Source organism: Anabas testudineus, chromosome 6 (assembly GCF_900324465.2).
Source record: "Anabas testudineus chromosome 6, fAnaTes1.2, whole genome shotgun sequence".
In the NCBI taxonomy this organism is placed as follows: Eukaryota; Metazoa; Chordata; class Actinopteri; order Anabantiformes; family Anabantidae; genus Anabas; species Anabas testudineus.
Window position 1 is genome coordinate 10,082,446 of NC_046615.1, and position 17,623 is coordinate 10,100,068.

At 38.8% G+C, this 17,623-nt stretch overlaps 1 protein-coding gene and 1 non-coding gene across 2 annotated transcripts in view; both read left to right on the plus strand.

Moving 5' to 3' along the window:
• The first annotated feature begins 2,827 nt into the window (after positions 1–2,827).
• On the plus strand, positions 2,828–2,900 carry trnar-acg. The gene has a single exon. It is a non-coding gene; the product is annotated as a tRNA-Arg (tRNA).
• Positions 2,901–3,230: 330 nt separating this feature from the next.
• Positions 3,231–17,623, plus strand: part of banp (BTG3 associated nuclear protein) — a 29,236-nt gene continuing 14,843 nt past the window's right edge. Inside the window, exons 1-11 of the mRNA XM_026365550.1 lie at positions 3,231–3,508; positions 5,769–5,847; positions 6,048–6,157; positions 6,286–6,485; positions 6,683–6,772; positions 7,005–7,177; positions 8,456–8,695; positions 10,623–10,781; positions 12,150–12,271; positions 13,563–13,634; positions 16,002–16,046. Coding sequence (XP_026221335.1) covers positions 5,778–5,847; positions 6,048–6,157; positions 6,286–6,485; positions 6,683–6,772; positions 7,005–7,177; positions 8,456–8,695; positions 10,623–10,781; positions 12,150–12,271; positions 13,563–13,634; positions 16,002–16,046 — 1,281 coding nt within the window. The 5' untranslated portion in view covers positions 3,231–3,508; positions 5,769–5,777. The remainder of the gene's footprint in view (positions 3,509–5,768; positions 5,848–6,047; positions 6,158–6,285; positions 6,486–6,682; positions 6,773–7,004; positions 7,178–8,455; positions 8,696–10,622; positions 10,782–12,149; positions 12,272–13,562; positions 13,635–16,001; positions 16,047–17,623) is intronic.

The following is a 17,623-nucleotide window of genomic DNA, read 5'->3' on the forward strand; positions in this document are numbered from 1 at the left end:
CAATTCAGTTTCCCATGGGAAAACAACTTATTATATTTAATTAACAAATATAATTCCTTCAAATATACAACATTTCACTGTAGTTTCGCAACCTCCTAGAACAAAATTAAAACCTTCACTGTTTGAATTGAAGTGTTTTATCAAACACACTGACATATTCATTTAAATAAGCACGCCAAAAACAGAAAGGCCAATTCATTTGTGTTTGATGGACACTGACAACATTTGGGTTTAATATGAGATGAATGATATACCAAGATACATAAACCATTTTGTATCAACAAAGCCAAATACATTTTAAGTGGGCAAAATAACTGAACTGACGTGAATTGAAGTGTATAAACCATAATCTTTGTTTGCAAATCTCTTGTTTGCAATAAGCCTGCAAATAATTGAGAACCCCAAACTGATGGTTTCTTTTTTTTATGTTTCTCTGGAATTCTAACACAGCTTCTACCAGTTGTTGTTTTGATTGGTTTGATTCTTTTAATTTCTTAATCATAAAGTGAAATGCAATTTTAATTTTGATTGATGTCTTTCTATTGGCTGACCGCATGTGTCTGATGCTCAGCGGACCAGTGTGTTCTTTTCTTTGCAAGACATTTCAAATTGTTGTTTTTTTCTACACCCAATGTTTTTGCAATGCATTTTGATTAATACTTTTTCTTTTCCCGGATTCAAAATAGCTTGATTTTCTCCACTGTGTTAAATGCTGCTATCCACCGTGTTATTTAATTAATCTCATATGCATTGATTGATGTGTCTTCAATCTAGACAAGCAAACTAGCCTTACCATTCCAATGATTTAATGGGGACAAACAATAAATAAATAAGTAATACATAGTTTGTGGTTGCAATGCTAACCCCCATTTTGAATTTAACTACATACTCTACTGATGCTGACCTTTGGTAGATTAAGTTAAACTGTAGTGGAAAATATGTCCAGTTATCCATTCAAACTTTGTTACAGAACTACACACTGATTGAACTTTGACTCATTGAACAGGTTTTGTAAAACAATGGATGATTCATACAATTTTATTGCTCAAAAGAACTTTAAGTTTAAATTATTTGACCAAAGTAGTTCTGGGCAGGACACCACTGTAACTCTGTTGAGTAGATTGTTGTTAAGATAGAAAATAAAACAAAAAGATAAAAAAGAAAAACATTTCTTTAACAGAAGGTTTTGCTTACACTCTGGTAATTTTATACCACACTGGGTAAGTCTAAGTATACACACATGATTTAAATTCCCATTTTCTAGTTATCCTGCATCAGCATGATGCCAGCATAAGAAATGATTACCTGGAATAAATAGCATTTGTAACCTGCCTAGGATGTAGTCTAACATTTGTCTTTGGGCACAAATTATCACCAGTATTTGTTGTACTTACCATGTAGGTCTACAGCAACACAGAGGATTAAAACATATGCTAACCAGAAAAAAAATAGTTGTGCACTGAAGTTCATTGTCAGGTCTCTGTACTCAGGGTTGTGCAAAGAGAAAATGTTGCCTCCTGGGATGCCTTCTCTTAACAACTGTACGACTAACAGGAGGCTGAACTGCACTTCATAGTACCTGGACATGACCTAATTCAGCAACACCACCTACATTTCCGCATGTTCATACTATCACCATAGTTCCAGGCATTTCTACATAGGATCATATGTATCATTTGTCTTTCTAAAAGGTTGCTCTTCTGCCTAATCTGCTCATATTCTCCCCTGTATTAACAATATGCAGATACTGACAATAACAATCACATATTGTCATTTGAATCAAGATAAAAGTGAGCTATCCTTACTTTATTTGCACCATGCAAAACACAGACACAGTAGTGCTGTAACAGGTTAGAACTGTAGTTGATTATGATCATACAGAGCATAACAATGAGCATATCTGCTGTAGCACATAGACACAATTTAATGCAAAGTGTTTTGAATAACATCTCTGATAAGTCTGCGATGTACAATTGACTGTGCAACAACAATTAGTAGTCAGTAACACCATACATTATGGGTCACAGTCTGCATGGAGAGTTCAAATTCCAACCAGACCACATTACTATGTATAGAGAATTATCTCTAAAGTAATAAAACGTTTTTGAAGTGGGACTTAACTCTTAAACCAATAGCAGAAATGCATTGGCAATGTTAGCCTTAACGTGCACTAAATAAATAGGGTTAGGTCAATACTAAAATTCAGGTCACTTTCTATTGTCATTTCTCCACTGTAGTGCAGCATAAATATAGATAGAACATTCAAAACACTGTATATATGATATTGTTAAATAGGTGATTTAAGTGATTTGGAAACTTTACTTATGACATCACACTACAATGCAAAGTACACACAGTAAAGTCAAGCACACACAAGGGTCGAGTCATAGTGGTTGCAGTGAGTAGCAACAGTGCAGTTTCTTTGTACAGTGTAGTGCAATAATAATAACAATAAATGCATAAAAGAAATGCTCATATAAAGAAATACCTAGAAATAAGTAGAAATTAGACAATTATCAATAGCCTTCACATAACAAATAAATAGATAAAACGTATATGCTTTGTGATGGACTGGCAGCTTGTACAGGATGTAGGCCTGCCCTGTGTTCCAGCACCCCCATGACCCTTACAGGAGATCAGGAGCCGGTCCTGGTCCTCATGGTCACTGTCCTGCTTGTTTTCCAACTATCCCTTCTGTTCTCAAAGTAGTTCATATATATTCAAGCTTCAAAGAACAAAAATAAGGTATGCATCTCCCCCTTCATCAGAAAGAACTAAAAGGAATAAGTCTTTTAAAGATTTGACATGTCAGGGTAACGCTCATGACGGGCCAGTGGCGCAATGGATAACGCGTCTGACTACGGATCAGAAGATTCTAGGTTCGACTCCTGGCTGGCTCGGATCCTTTTTCCCTCCCTCTTTTCTAAATAAAGAATCTCTGAGCAAGTTATATAAAAAGATAAATAAAAACTAACTAGTAATAACAACTTGAATCAGCACTGCTAGACTAACATACTGGGCCGGTCCCCTGTTCGTAATGTTCTCAGATGGCACCTGCACCTTCACAAATACTGCTAAATAACCTTAAATATAGAAAATAACAATATCCAGGCAAACTGCACATTTAAGCCATTGAAAACCGATGTTTCCCAAAGTTGATTTTGCGACACCGGCCAGAAATTTAAATTAGCGTGACGATTTCCGTCCAAGCCCTTTTTAGATTACTGATATGAAACAAACCATATAATCTAAAACCCCGTTTCCTGCTGATTAAATGAACTGAAATCTGCAGCGGATACATGCGCTGATCTTTTCGTATGTTGTTTCTGGCGTGGTTTGCAGCACTGCAGGCTGCCCCCCCCCCCGACTCACTCGCCCTGGGTTCCCCCTGAACCGAGCGGGGAACCCTCCATCCGAGGAACCGACGAAGCCAAGGTTTCATCTCTCGCGAGGAACGACGCCGTTATCGGAATCCCTACAAACAACACGAGAATTCATCATTCACACGGTAATATAACCCAATCTTACATGGTACGTGTGTCGTGTGCCAGCACCGGGGAACAGAAGCCGAATTAAAATCACATCTTAACGTTATAACTTCCAACTATTGACGATTTTTGCACGACACTTCGGCGGCCTATGGGCCCAACTAGCATGCTAGTCACCCCGCTAGCCTAAACAGCGAGTCCTTTGCGCTGCATCGGCTTTAACGTTAGCACGCAAGCTTGCAAATCCGATTTTGTAGCGCCAGCTAATATGTGCTAGCAGTGTTGTGGGTTTGTATTGGGGCTAGTTAGCTCGTACAAAATTGAACTGTTTCCCGTAATCCAGTTGCACTCCTGTTAATCGGGATGGGTTTTGCAAATAGTGTAGCTAAATATATAACTTTGGAAGTGAATTTGCCGAGTTTTATTTTGCCCATAACGAGTCCTCCGCCCAGTTAGCCTAGCTAGTTAGCACCGATCTAAACGTCGGTTAGCATGGTCTGTAATATTTTTATGTTTTTTTGTAGCTAATGTGGTATAACCTGGCTTTCCCGATATATCTTTTTTTTTTATCCCATCAGAATAAGCCGATCACCCACCAGTTTCAGAAAAGCTAAGGGCTTTTGGAGTTTACCACAAGTGCTAATGCTCTGCTCTCATTGTCATCACCGTGATTAAAATGTCGCTATTGTCCATATTTATCTCTACTGAAGTGTAATTTGCCCCTGGATGTAAATCTAGAGAGATTAACCAAAGAGATGCTGGCCTCTGTATAGATGTTTTCACTTTAATAAACACTTCGTCACTGACGCTAGTTGTGTCTGGATCTTCCTTCTGTACATTACTGCTACATCATGTAAATACATTTATTACAATGCAAGTTAATTTTGTTATAGTAGAGCTGCAGTGCACCATTAAACATAGTACATAAACAGTGCATGCATCAATCAGTTTTACTTACCTTAAAAAGATCTCATCCACCACTTTCAAAGCTGTAAATTTAAAATTTTCATTTAATTTGGAGCTTTTGTATGGAGCTTTAAACTGTGTATTTATGCAGTTGCTTGAAAGGATTTGTCAAGCAGCCCTATAATGCCATAAAAAGCAGTAGTAAGGCAGTCATAAGTATGTTGTACCAATTAAGAATAAGCATTACTAAGATCAACAAGTATAGCATTGTAGTATTATAGTAGTGAGTATAGTGAATGAAACATCTAAGGCAACAAATGTAAAGAAATGACACTAAAACCTTAGATGCTGCATAGGGGTTTTATAATGTCTAGAATTATATATATATATATATCATACAAAATCATAGGTGAAGGCTTTGCAGACATATATGTCAGCATAAAAAGGGATTGTGCAGAATCACATTGGTTAATCCTATTTCTTAGACGGTTTTGGGTAATCTAGTTAGGAAAAAGCTCTCTTATTGGTGTGTTGCACTCACTTCTGATCAACATAAACATACACAAAACTTACTTTACATCTCAGCTTAAAGCATCATATGTATTTAAACTGCAGAAAAATGGATCATGTCAGCAGTTGTAGTTGACAAGCTGTCAGTGTAGTTATGTGGGGAAAACAAAAAAACAGACTTGAAGCCTAAAATGGCCACTAGAGCTTTGTTAGTGTGCATAAAATGTGTGTTTGTCTAGACTCTATTAATTAAAATAGAAGTGTCTCTAATTGGCCAGATGGCGATACATGTGTTGAAACTTGAGCTAGATAAGTAACAAGGAACTGCAATACAGAGATGCTAAATTAGTTGTGAGGTAAATTAGAAATTGTGTAACCATAACATCATCATCATCAAATTGTTGGATCATTGTTGTAATTATTTTTTATGGAATAATTACTATCAGCCAATATACACTGATCGTCCACAACATTAAAAGCACTGACAGGAAAAGTGAATAGCATTGGTACTAGTTAGGGTGTCAGTGTGTGCATTAATATTGTGGCTGATGGGTTTATTTTTTAAACTGTACAGTTTACAGTTTTTAAACTGTCAAACTAGTCAAAATCTATGCCAGTATGTTCCTCAGAAATCCAGCATGGGTTGGACTTCAGTTGAAAGTCAACCTTTAGTTAAAACACATTTACTTGGGTTAAACTTTTTCTGTGCTCCAACTTGTACATGGTGTCGATATTATTTAGCAATATTGTTAGTGAATTTACAAAATTTCCTCTAGTAATGCTGCTGGAAGATGTCAAGTGTCAGTAAAGAAATAACTTGCTATTTTGTTAAGTTGATCAGGTTGTCGTATTATCTTCTTGCAGTTGTGAACAATGTCTGAACAAGAGTTGGATGACATTGTGCAAATAACAGTGGAGGACTTTAACCAGGATGATCGTACAAGTACGTTTTCCGGAGTTTTACATATTTATATTTATTTGTATATACAATATATAAAACCTATATTCTGTATTATTAGATACTGGTTATATTGCCTTGAATGGGAACAGCAACACAGCTTCAGTATGTACATACCATAGTGAAATCTCATAAGAAAGCTGTTCTGTCACTTTGAAGTTGTTTCTTTGTTTGATTTATGCCAGACATGTTGGACAATCATGAAGAAGATGAAGAAAGACCTCAGAAGAAAAGGAGGAAATTAAGCAACAGCCAGGAAAACACCAACAGCAACCAAGACATATCTTTTATTAAGGTACCAACTTTGTAACCACACAGCCCAAAGCACAAATCATTTTATATTTTCATAATTACTCTATTGAAGATAAAAATTGTGAAGATTCTGGGAATAAATAACACATACATCATTTTGTGTCTTCATAGAATCTGCTGGTTTCATTTACCACATCAATCAGCCAGCGACTAGAAGGAATAGAGTCAAAGGTACAAGCCTTGGATGCCACATGCAAAGCTCTTGGGCGTAAACTGGACAGCATGATGCCATGTGCCAAAAGCCCTATTCAGGTTCCTATGGTTGCAGGGTCACCCCAGGGGGCCACTCAAACTTGGAACAAAGTGCGATGGTAAGCTACAAATGCCCACCAACACATTTTGCACAAACATTCCATCCATAAATTCATACAGTGCCATTAATTTCATTCATTTCAGAGCTGCATTGTGGTTACAGGGGCAAGCAGAGCCACAGTGCCTCAGCTTTATTAAGGCTACATAAAGCATGCACACGTGCCAGTTAATGATGCTTTTTCTTCTTCTCCTTTAGTGTTGTTCCACAAACCAATGTGATAGTAAGCAGTGAACACCCGAAGGGCCCAACCCATGAAGACAGCCCTCTGGAGAACCTACTCAGCAAGTGAGTGCCTCACATTCGCCTGCTGTTTGAATAGTTTTGAGTGAAATCTGCAAATCCTTCCCATCATGGTGCCTCATAAACAATTTTGAGTTTACGTTTTTTGAGTGTACCCTTCCTCAATTTTCAGTACTGGCAATAGAGGAAAGACCTACAGAATCTGACCTACACTTAGGTGGCGAGAGCCATGATATTTATGTATTTTCTAATGTATGTACTTGGATTTACTCTTCAGCACAGTGGCCAAGAGGCGGCAAAACACAATTCTGGTAAAGGTGCCAGGGCCCGAGGAGAGTCAGGAGGGACAGGACAGTGGCTCAGAGGCCAGCGACTCTGTTTCCAATGGTGAACAATCTGGCGGTGTACAAAATGGGCAAAATGTCACACTTATCACACTGAATTCTGAAGGTACGCCTCCATGTTGTTGATTGATCTACACACAGAAACACCCATGTGTACTGTATCACTGTTGCATGTGTCCATTTTATTTGATGACATGAAGACATGAACTTATTGACTACATTCAAATCCCAGTTGACTGAAGGACTTCCCCACATGCACATATACGCCAGTGCACTAGTAAGTATTCACAGTATTTATCTGGAAGACAAATATTCTTGCAAAGCTTGAGCAGTATCATCACAGATTGAGTAACAGTAAGAAAAGTGAAGGATTTATTAGTTTCGAAGTCTTATTTTTTCCTGGCAGAGAGAATCATTTCTTATCTTTGGGTCATTTTGTTTACAGTAAGACAACAGAAACACAAGCCAGTAGTCAACACAATGATGAGTTCTTTTTTCTGACTTCTCAGCACTAACAGAATCATGTCAACCATCTAAAAAACAAACCCAAACAGCTCAAAGTAATGTCTCAAAACTGTGACGGAGAATGCAGTTGTAATAGATTACTACGATAGTAGCATACCTTGCATTTTATTAGACCTCTAAGTAATTGTTTTTGATTGTATTGTCAAGATTGTACTTATTTAACATAGCTAACGTGACTCGTACACATGGTGTTCATATTGAGTGGAAAGCAAACTGTTCTGATGTGTTATTTGCATGTTCTTGTGGTTCTGTCTAAGAATCAATTGATAAATGCACTTGATTGTTTATTCATGTTCTCAGTAGCATTCCTCATTGGTTCTGGCTGAACCCAACAGAGAACAGTTATAAATGTACAAACCAAAATGAAGTCCATATTGTTGTTATATGGGATGTGATATTGTGGGTTGGGTTATTTTCAGTGGACTTGTTGAGTTTTTGGTTATCTTCAAAGGCAAGCTATTATTTGTTTATTTGCATCTGCGGGTTACCATGATAGAACTATGTTAGTCAGCATTAGCTAGATGGTAACATGTGGTGTTCACAGCAGTTTGCCTTATGCTGGATGCTTTGTTTGTGTGGTGAACCTAACAGCTAACATACGCTGCGAGAAAACGGCAAACCACATATTCTGCTTTTTAATATCCCAGCTAATAAGAACACACTTTCCCCCATAAATTCACCTACTTCTCCATATGGGGGTGCTATTGCATCACATTAAATATCTCAGTTACTGTTTATACTCTTGGTCAATGAAAGTGATGTTTTATTGAATTTACACACTGCGCCATATTACAGTAGTATTAACGCAGTAAGGGTTTGCTGACCCTTGTCTGATGAACTGTTCTCCTCTGTCCTCTAGATGATTACCCAGAAGGCACCTGGTTAGGTGATGAGAACAACCCAGAGATGCGAGTTCGTTGCCCAGTGTCTCAAGCTGACATGCTTCATATCAGCACAAACTGCCGCACACCAGAGAAAATGGCATTAACGCTGTTGGACTACTTGTTCCATCGCGAGGTCCAGGCTATGTCAAACCTCTCTGGGCAGGGCAAACACGGCAAAAAGCAGCTGGACCCGCTCATGATCTATGGCATACGCTGTAAGTGCTGACATCATAGCCACCTACTGTTGACAGGTGCATACAGTTGCGCGCCACCTGCTTCATTCTGTGATAGGGTGTTGACAAAGTGAAGGTAACCATTATTCCACAGCCAACAAGTTTACCAGCTGTACCAGCAGTAATAGACCAAAAAGTCTTCCTTAACAATGTGAACAGGAGCTTTTTGTCACGTGTTTTTGAGCTGTTAAAAGTTGCCTGTTTGTAAAAACGCTTCTGTCAGAATGATTGATCAGCAACTGCCAAGACTATGTCTAGTAACTGACGGTTATATTATGATCATTACATGATTTCTGCATTGTTTAAATTCTGCTAATAAATTTCACTTAGTAGGGGTTTAAATTCTTGCCCCCTTTGCACAGCAAGAAGTGAACTTTCTGGGACCTTCCCACATTTCATCTTCCTTCTCTTACAAAGCAGCACTGAATTGAACACAGAAATAGACTGCAGTCTCTATTCCCAAGGCGTGTTTCAAGTACATGCATTCATCATTGCACACACATATTAATGTGCAACACATTTTATAACATACCAGGCTCTAAATGACAAGCATATGTCTGGTAGAAAGATCCTAATGGAGTCACCATCAATTCAGTGAATACTTTGATTTCTGATTAAGTAGATTCATGGTTATGATGGTAGACAGATGCATACTTATGATAATCCTCTGGCTTTTATGCTCCTGCTGTCCACTGACTTTATACGTCTCATCTTGCAGTGTAAAGAGGAGCTCTGTCAGCTACAGTCTATCCTACAAACTGCAGTGTATGCCCCCTGCTGGAGATTGTAGTAAATATATATATATGTGACTTATATAAATATTTGTGTAGTAACCTGTAGTTCCACTAGACCTGCGTGGGTGTGTGTAGTTAAATGAAGATTTGGCCTGACATAGAGCTATGTAGAGGCTGGAGCAGTGCCAAGTGACTTTTGGGTGACTCATTCTGTCTTGTTAAAAAAAAAAGGGAAATGGAATGAAGGAGCACCTGCCCTGCCTGCCTGTACAGGACCCATCAGGTGTGAACGGGCTGTTATCCCTCCATCCACAGATACCCCTCAGCTCCACTTCTGTCTCATTTTCTACCCTCAGGCCACCGCTGCGATGTTCATTTATGCAGAAATGAGCTGTCACACGGCTCACCCCCTTCAAACTGTTCATAACACTGAGGTAGACAGCTATTAAATATATCCAGCACATCCAGTCTCTCATGCCTATATCCCATCGAGAGAAGGCTGAGGGACAATCTCAGGCCTGTGTTAACGCAGCTTTTCAAAAGGACAGTTGTCTGCTTCAGTTTTCATATTAGTGGACATCAAGCCTAATAATGTCCAACTTAAATGTATTCTAGTGCAGTAGTCAGTCGCTTTGTTTTGTCAACCAACACAGTAAAAAACCATTGTTTCTCTAACAACATCACATCCAACTAGCTAATTATTTACCCAGAGATGTTGATGAAGTTGCCACATGAATAGCACACATTTGAGCTTTTAGCATTTTTGCATATTTTTGTGACCAGCTGTTTTCTCGGGTTAGATATGGTCATGTCCACTCTGCATTTTCTGTTACAAATATTACAACTCTGTCCCTCTCTCTATCAGATGTAAAATTTACTCTCTCAAACAGATGCCTTCCTAACATGGGTACCAACATTTGCCACTGATGAGCTGTTACTGTAGTGATACTGTGATTCCGTCTGTACCCTTAAAAGTACCGAGTTCAGCTAATTGCAGGGCTGGGACTATGAGGCAGGGGGTTTGTGAAAATACGGAAAGCATACTGTGTTCTTTGTTGTGTTCCTCATCATTTCTTAAAGCAAACAATTTACTTAATCTGACAAATTAGGAGGAGGAAACTGTTCCAGGACATTAACAACTTGTGATGACATTTCCCTTTTCTATGCCCCCAAAGGCCACTTGTTCCACAAGTTTGGCATCACTGAGTCAGACTGGTACCGCATCAAGCAAAGCATCGACTCAAAGTGTCGGACCGCCTGGAGACGCAAGCAGCGTGGTCAGAGTCTGGCTGTCAAGAGCTTCTCCAAACGCACACCTCGCAATTCAGTCTCAGGTAAAATACAAATTAACATCAGTGCATTTTACCACATGTTGTGTTTGTGCTGCTGTTATGTTGTCCAGAGCAAGGGTTGAAGTATATAGAAATATATATGATTTTGACTTCAAGATTACAGATATATTAAGTCTGTCTTACGATTAAGACTATTATTATTGTACTACTGTGTTGAGAGATAGACCGACAACAAAGAAAAGTTGTACTTGATGGCCTTTTTCTCTTTTTTAAGTTATGCAAGAAAATAAAAAAGTCAAACTTAGACAGTGAACTCAGACTGACCTTATTTCATTTGCTATACGAAAGCTATTTTAAGACAGATATAGTGTGTCTAGCTGCAGATGGTTGTAATCTGCGCACAATGCCTGCTGTCCTCCCCTCCCTTTGAGCCATCACCTCTCACCTCTGACCAGGAAGAAGTAAAACTGTAGGGGAAACCCAAATATCCTGTGAGCACACTCCAGGGGTGGATTGTCAGGCCCTGCCTTTTCAGGCCACACACACCCCAGGGTGTGCGCAACACAAATACTAGTTCAGATGGTGCATGCACAAACATGCAAAGACATTCATCAAACAATCATTCCTTCCTTAATCAGATTACATGTTAATGGACTGCAAAGAGGCAATTCTTCTGCTTTTAAAACCGTTATTTGCCAGTAAACTAGCAAGTAAGAGCTCAGACCAAAACTGTAGTTTCCACAAGCCACCTGGTTCGTTCTTCCTCGTCTGGCGAACTAAAGGACTGAGGATTATTTACATAATACAGCGCACGGTTGTAGTAATAAAAGACAGGAGACAATCGTACTTTTCAAAGCAACACAAAACAGAACTTTTAAAGAGTAGGTGAAATGTGCTGTATGTTTGTCATTTAAAACGCGCACAAGCTTTATTTTACTCATTTGGTGGCCTGTGATTTAGACGCTTGTGTCTTTAACTGCTGACATGGTGTCATGGTAACGTCTTTGTTATGGTATGGTGCTACAACAGGTGATACAAGATGTCCGTGCAGGGTTTTCAGAACGCTGGGGTGAAATCAGTTGTTTAGACTGGGGCTGTTTATTTGTGTTTGGCTGCGAAACCATGAGTGTGTTTGGATGGCTAGCTAGTGAGTCCTTGTTGTGTATATAGGCATTTAAAAGATTGTAAACATGCCATCATCCAGCAGATGACCTGGGAATTATCCAGATTTTTAGAGGTTAACAAACCCTTGCAAAGATCATGCATGGGTGCATGTGTGAGTTCGTGTTGTGTCTGTGTTTTAGACACACGTCTTTATTTCTTTCGTATGCTAGAATCAGTTGCACAGTGTTTATGACTTCCACTTTACATCAGTGCGTCAATGACCATACTACTTGTTCTTCTATCCAGAGGGAGGCATGGGGGAAGAAACAGCCCATATTGAGGCCGCCACCCAGCAGACTTTGCACTACACTCTGGCCAATCAGCAAGTCCAGTTTCACCGCATTGGTGAGGATGGACAAGTTCAAGTGGTGAGTATCAGACACTTAATTCGTCAGTGTTTCTATGAATCCATAAACAACATTTTCTATTTATTGGCAACGACACAGCAGAGTAATGTGTAAGTGTAAACATTTATCAGATGTGTGTCTTATAATTAGCTCCTTTTCTGAATCAGATTATGTATGGCTGTTAATCGATCTCACCACACTTACATAAAACATTTTGCAGAAATGTCAAACAGCAATATGGGCTGGCTGATGAAGAGGAAAAACTTTATTATTTTGGCCCTGTAATCCACTATAATAAATATGAAAGCATACAGTCTGGATGTGTTTTATACATACATATTCAACTGCAGTTTCACTTTTGTCAGATTTACTTTATTAGTTTATTTACAAGTAAACAAATAATATAAACAGAAAATGTAAAGGTAAGTTCAGTTATAACATTTAAGATCCATTTGGGTGGTATACGGAATGAAAAGGATAAACTGTGTGTCACTTTCCAAATATACATTTCTACAACATTAGAAACATTAGAAAGTAATGTCCATTTTTCTGTGATGCTCCACCTCTGCACATCAGCACACTTCCTGCAATGACAGTGTAATGTGTAATGACAGTGCTTTAAAACTACCTCATAATTTACAGCAAGGAGTATCTCTGTTCTAAATCGGTTGTTACCAGATGCATGGGTTTGGAGTTACTCATGATAAATGACTGGGCAGGCGGGCAGGAAGATGACTAAGGGAGAAGGTAAAAGAGTGGGAGAGAAAGACTGTCGGGAACCCACTGTGTAGTTGTTGCCCTCTAGTCACTCTGGAGTATTAAAGGGTGCAGCTGAGCCTGACTTTTATAAATTTTGCTAATACAGCAGATGAAATTGAGTCAAATCATCTTACACACAGTGATTCCGTTCCAACCATGTTTACTAAAAAAACTCTGTGTTGTGGTGTTATTGCTGCTTAGTTAATCTTTTTAACTTGCATTCTGTGCATTGTTGCTAAAATTAGTTGTGCATTAATTCCCAATTTAAAAGTCTTAAATAATACCTACATGCCCATATGCCATTTGAAACAGTTTTAAATGTAATCTATGTAATTGATGAGGGGACTAAATCCACAGTCCTCATTGCTTGTGAGTCTAATATCAGGCTTCATCATTCAGAATGAGAAAAATCTAGTAGGTCTCTTTCAGAGTTGGTACAAATTCCCTCTTTTCTGCAACTGAACAGAAGAACCACATTTCTTAAGTCACTGATTATATTTGTGCCATCGTTCCAGTTTCAGCTGCTTCTCATTCTTTCGTCTATGTCTCTCAGATTCCACAGGGTCAGTTGCACATTGCCCAGGTGCCACAAGGGGAGGAGGTGCAGATCACACAGGACAGTGAGGCAAGTTTGTGTGAGAATGAGAAAGAGAAAAGAGAAACAAGCAACCACTCCTTTTCTTGAGTCATTCTTCGTGGTTTATATTCAATTTCTTGCTCACTCAGGAGAATTTGTCTCCAAATAAAATATATCTGTAACAGTGAACTCATACTTGAGAAAAAAGTGGTTTGTTTGAATGAGCATTGTCTGCTTTGGTGTGGGAACGTCAGAGTGTCGTGTTGTGTTGAAACTTGTTTTAATTTGGTCATCTTATGATTTACATTATTTGACTTGCTATTTGAAATGGTCCTTAATATTTGTGTGAGCATGTGAATTCAGCAAATGCACCCTTTATCCCCTTTGCACTCAAAAAAATGTCTAGTGTTTTTGATAGAACAAAGACATTTGTGTTTAGCTAATGATTGGTGGAAATGATAGATTTGAATCAACCAAGTCATTCACTAAGCTCTTTTTAAATAACAATAATGAACAAAGGGAGTATAAACATTGTAGAACCTTTTGTGTGACAGTAAACTTTACATGTGCAGAAGTAAAGCCAAGTTTCGTATATATTATTTAGGCCAATAGGTGGACAGCATTTATTAAGAACTGTGATGAGTCTTGTTGAAAGCTTGCCAAGTGTATCTACAGGCAATATTTGTGTGGAGTTTGCATGGTTTCCTTGTGCCTGCATAAGTTTTCTCTACTGTACTGAGCATATGCATGGCAGAGAAAATCTTTTGGAGACGTCTCCGTAGGGAAGTCAGGTTTGACTAATCCCCAACATTGATTATGGAAATCAGGTTTCTCGTTTACATGACAGCTAAGAAACCAGCCTACTCAAGAAAACCGACTGTAACCTCTTACTTGAGTACATGTAAACTCACCGTGTGTGTCAGCCATGTGATAGACTGGTGAGCTGTCTGGGGCGTGCTCTGCCTCTTGGCCAATGCCTCTTGTTGGAATTGGCTCCAGCACCGCTTCAACCCTTGACAGCAAAAGCAGGTAGGATAATGGATGGATGGATGAATTTTTCTGTTTGGCCCTGCAAACAGCAATCCCAGTGAAGCATAATGCACCTGAGTAATACCTGACGGCAACATTTGAGTGAGGTTTAGCAGAAGCCGATGTACCATATAGAGCGTCTTGATGTTTATGATCTAGCTACTTATGCATGAGGTTATGACTCTTGACACTTTTTTAATATCCAGATATCACATCTCTGCATGCACACACAGCTCTGGCCTGCCAGCTGAAATCAGAATCTAACTGCAAACCACAGCAACTGCTAAAGAGGAATTTCCACATCAACATAATTGCTAATGATTTTTTGGGGACGTGAGAGACAGATTTATTTCAAGGCGCCAGTCTGTGTACACACATACATATGTAATCACATATTGTATATGATACGCGCCACACATGCATGACAGCTGAAGTTTTGTGCTAAAGCAATTGACACCTTGACCAAGTGTTTTTCCCATTTCCTATTCAGTTGTGCTAAAGGACACTCAGGGGAAGAAATTCATGATTGAGTGAGAGAGGCAGAATGAATTGGAGGCAGAAAAGCTCTAAAGCTTTTCCTTCTCTTTGTATCGAAGGCCAGATTTTTTTTTTCTCCTCTCTGCTTCCTATTCCATGATATTGTTTGTTTTTTTGGAGTTCAAAGCTTAGCAACAAAATCCCACTTCTCCCAACTGCCACTCACAGAAGATGTTTTCATTAGGAACGGGCCCATTTCATCAAAGACGTTGGTTTTAGTGTGCTTGAAAAGGAAATGAGCTGTTTGAGAGATTACACTGCGTTCTGTCCATATGGCAGCTTAGACGCCACTGCATATATACATGAAATACGATTAGCGAGCGAAAACAACTGCGACTCGGAGTTGACTAAATATAGCTTGTGCGATGTGCTGTCTCGTGTGGTCTTGTTAATGTCACTGTGGGTACTCAGTGATTTTATGATGGTCATTGCATCTTGATGAGACTGCAATGGATGTGTGCCTGTGTTTCTGTTTTTGTTTCTAGGAGTCCCAGTGTTACCAGAAAAGACAAGTAGATGTAAAATACAACAACATTGTGTCCACTTCATGGTCTTATTTCGTCACGTGTAAACATCTGTCTGCTAAACCCCGTGGAAAGAGTTAACACACTTCTCCTGACACTGGAATGCCGCACAAGGCCGAGGGGTTTAGTTTATTCCTACTGAATGGCCTGCAATAACGCAGGTGTTAGTCATTTGTAGTCCATGCAGGCTCAAGTTAATAGGAAGACGGGGAAGTTGGCAAGATGTGTCTTTTAATGGCTTCATGTTTGCTAGTTACAACAGTTCAGTGATGGTGAACGGCAGCAGATTGACAGTATGTCATGACGTGTCATTTCTCTGTTACAGGGAAATCTCCAGATCCACCAGGTCCATGTTGGTCAGGACGGACAGGTAAGAACACATTCCCAGTTAACAAAATTAAACACTAATTAATCTTACTGTACACTGTGTACACAATCCTGTACACGACAAACCCTATATTTGCAACTTTATTACTATGTTGTTATGCGTAAAGAGAAGGCCTGTTACAAAAACGCTGTATAACATCCGGTCATCCTCATCAGATCTTTCCCTCATAATTTCAGTGCATTAGCAGAACTCCGTAGCCTCCAGATAAAACATGGTAAGGTGCAGGAAAGGTAATATTGAAAGGCTGTCAAGTCAGTGACTAGTTCAGTTATACTGAGGGATATCATTCACTATTATTTTAGGGATATAGTTTTGTTGATATATGAGTTGTGAGTTTACTCTTTGCCTTGGGTATAGTTAAATATTGTAGGCAAGCTTTAACTAAATTGAAGTTTCTGTTTATGTCATCAGTGGACAAGTATATCTGAACAAACTCAATAAAACTATCAATAACAGATTATGCTATTCACTGGGATTACCAATGATAATAAGTCCACTATACAGTTGGATATAATAATGATATACTAACTGGAACCAGACTCAGTCACACACAGACATTTAGATGTTCTTTGTGTCCTGCCAGTGTCTGTGTCTTTGTTTATCCCTCTCCCCTCCTCCATCTCCGTCTTGGATGTTTTGAACCCAGGGCCCTTCCTGTTTCTCTGTTCTTTCCTCTGACATCCAAGCGAGTCTCGATCAAAGCCGCCCATTGACCATTACAGGCCACATATGGATGCCTGAAGACCATCGCATAATTTCACGTTCATGATTTCATCATGTTGGTGTAGAAGTTAAGCTTTAGGGAAGGAAGTTCTTATGCTGCCTGTCTGGTGGTGAAACTGTTTTGTGTTATTTTGTTACGACAGGTGTTTTTATATAACAGCCCATAGAGGATTTCTTTTTACTAAAATGTGAATGAAGGCAGCACATAATCACTGTTAGGGTTGTTACTACAAAATTACTAATTATTATTTCCTTTTTTTCACATGCCCCCAAAAGAAATTAACTAAACTATTCATTACATTAGTCTTCTAGTGCACTCTAAAAATGTTGTTTCAGAACACACAACAAGATTTAGTGACCTAATTAGGCCGTTAATTGGCTAACTAACTATTTTAGGGCTTGTACAAACAACACAAATGACATTTTCCATTCATATTATGCCAGAGAAATACTTTAAAGCCTTAAGAATGTGATGGAAGTAACATGCTGAATATGTGTTTCGTTTAGTAACTTACCATATTCCAATGCAGTACGTAGTAATGTGATTATTTTAATGTTGCTTTGTAAAGAGTTACTTGACCTCCAATTTTTCACTCGAACAGGCAATCATCACCCATTCTGTGTCCCATAAAATGTCAATGTTTGTGGCGAAGAAGGACTTACAAGTCACCCACCCACTATTCCCATGTGCTTTTGGCTGCTCAGTTTTTCATTTTATAGTCTGATTAAGATCTCAATCATCCAATTCGTTCATAGGTTCAAGGCACCATTGACTATCTGTGTGTACGCACGTTTGTGATGTGTGAATACATCTGCTTTATATAAGGTTTTTTTTT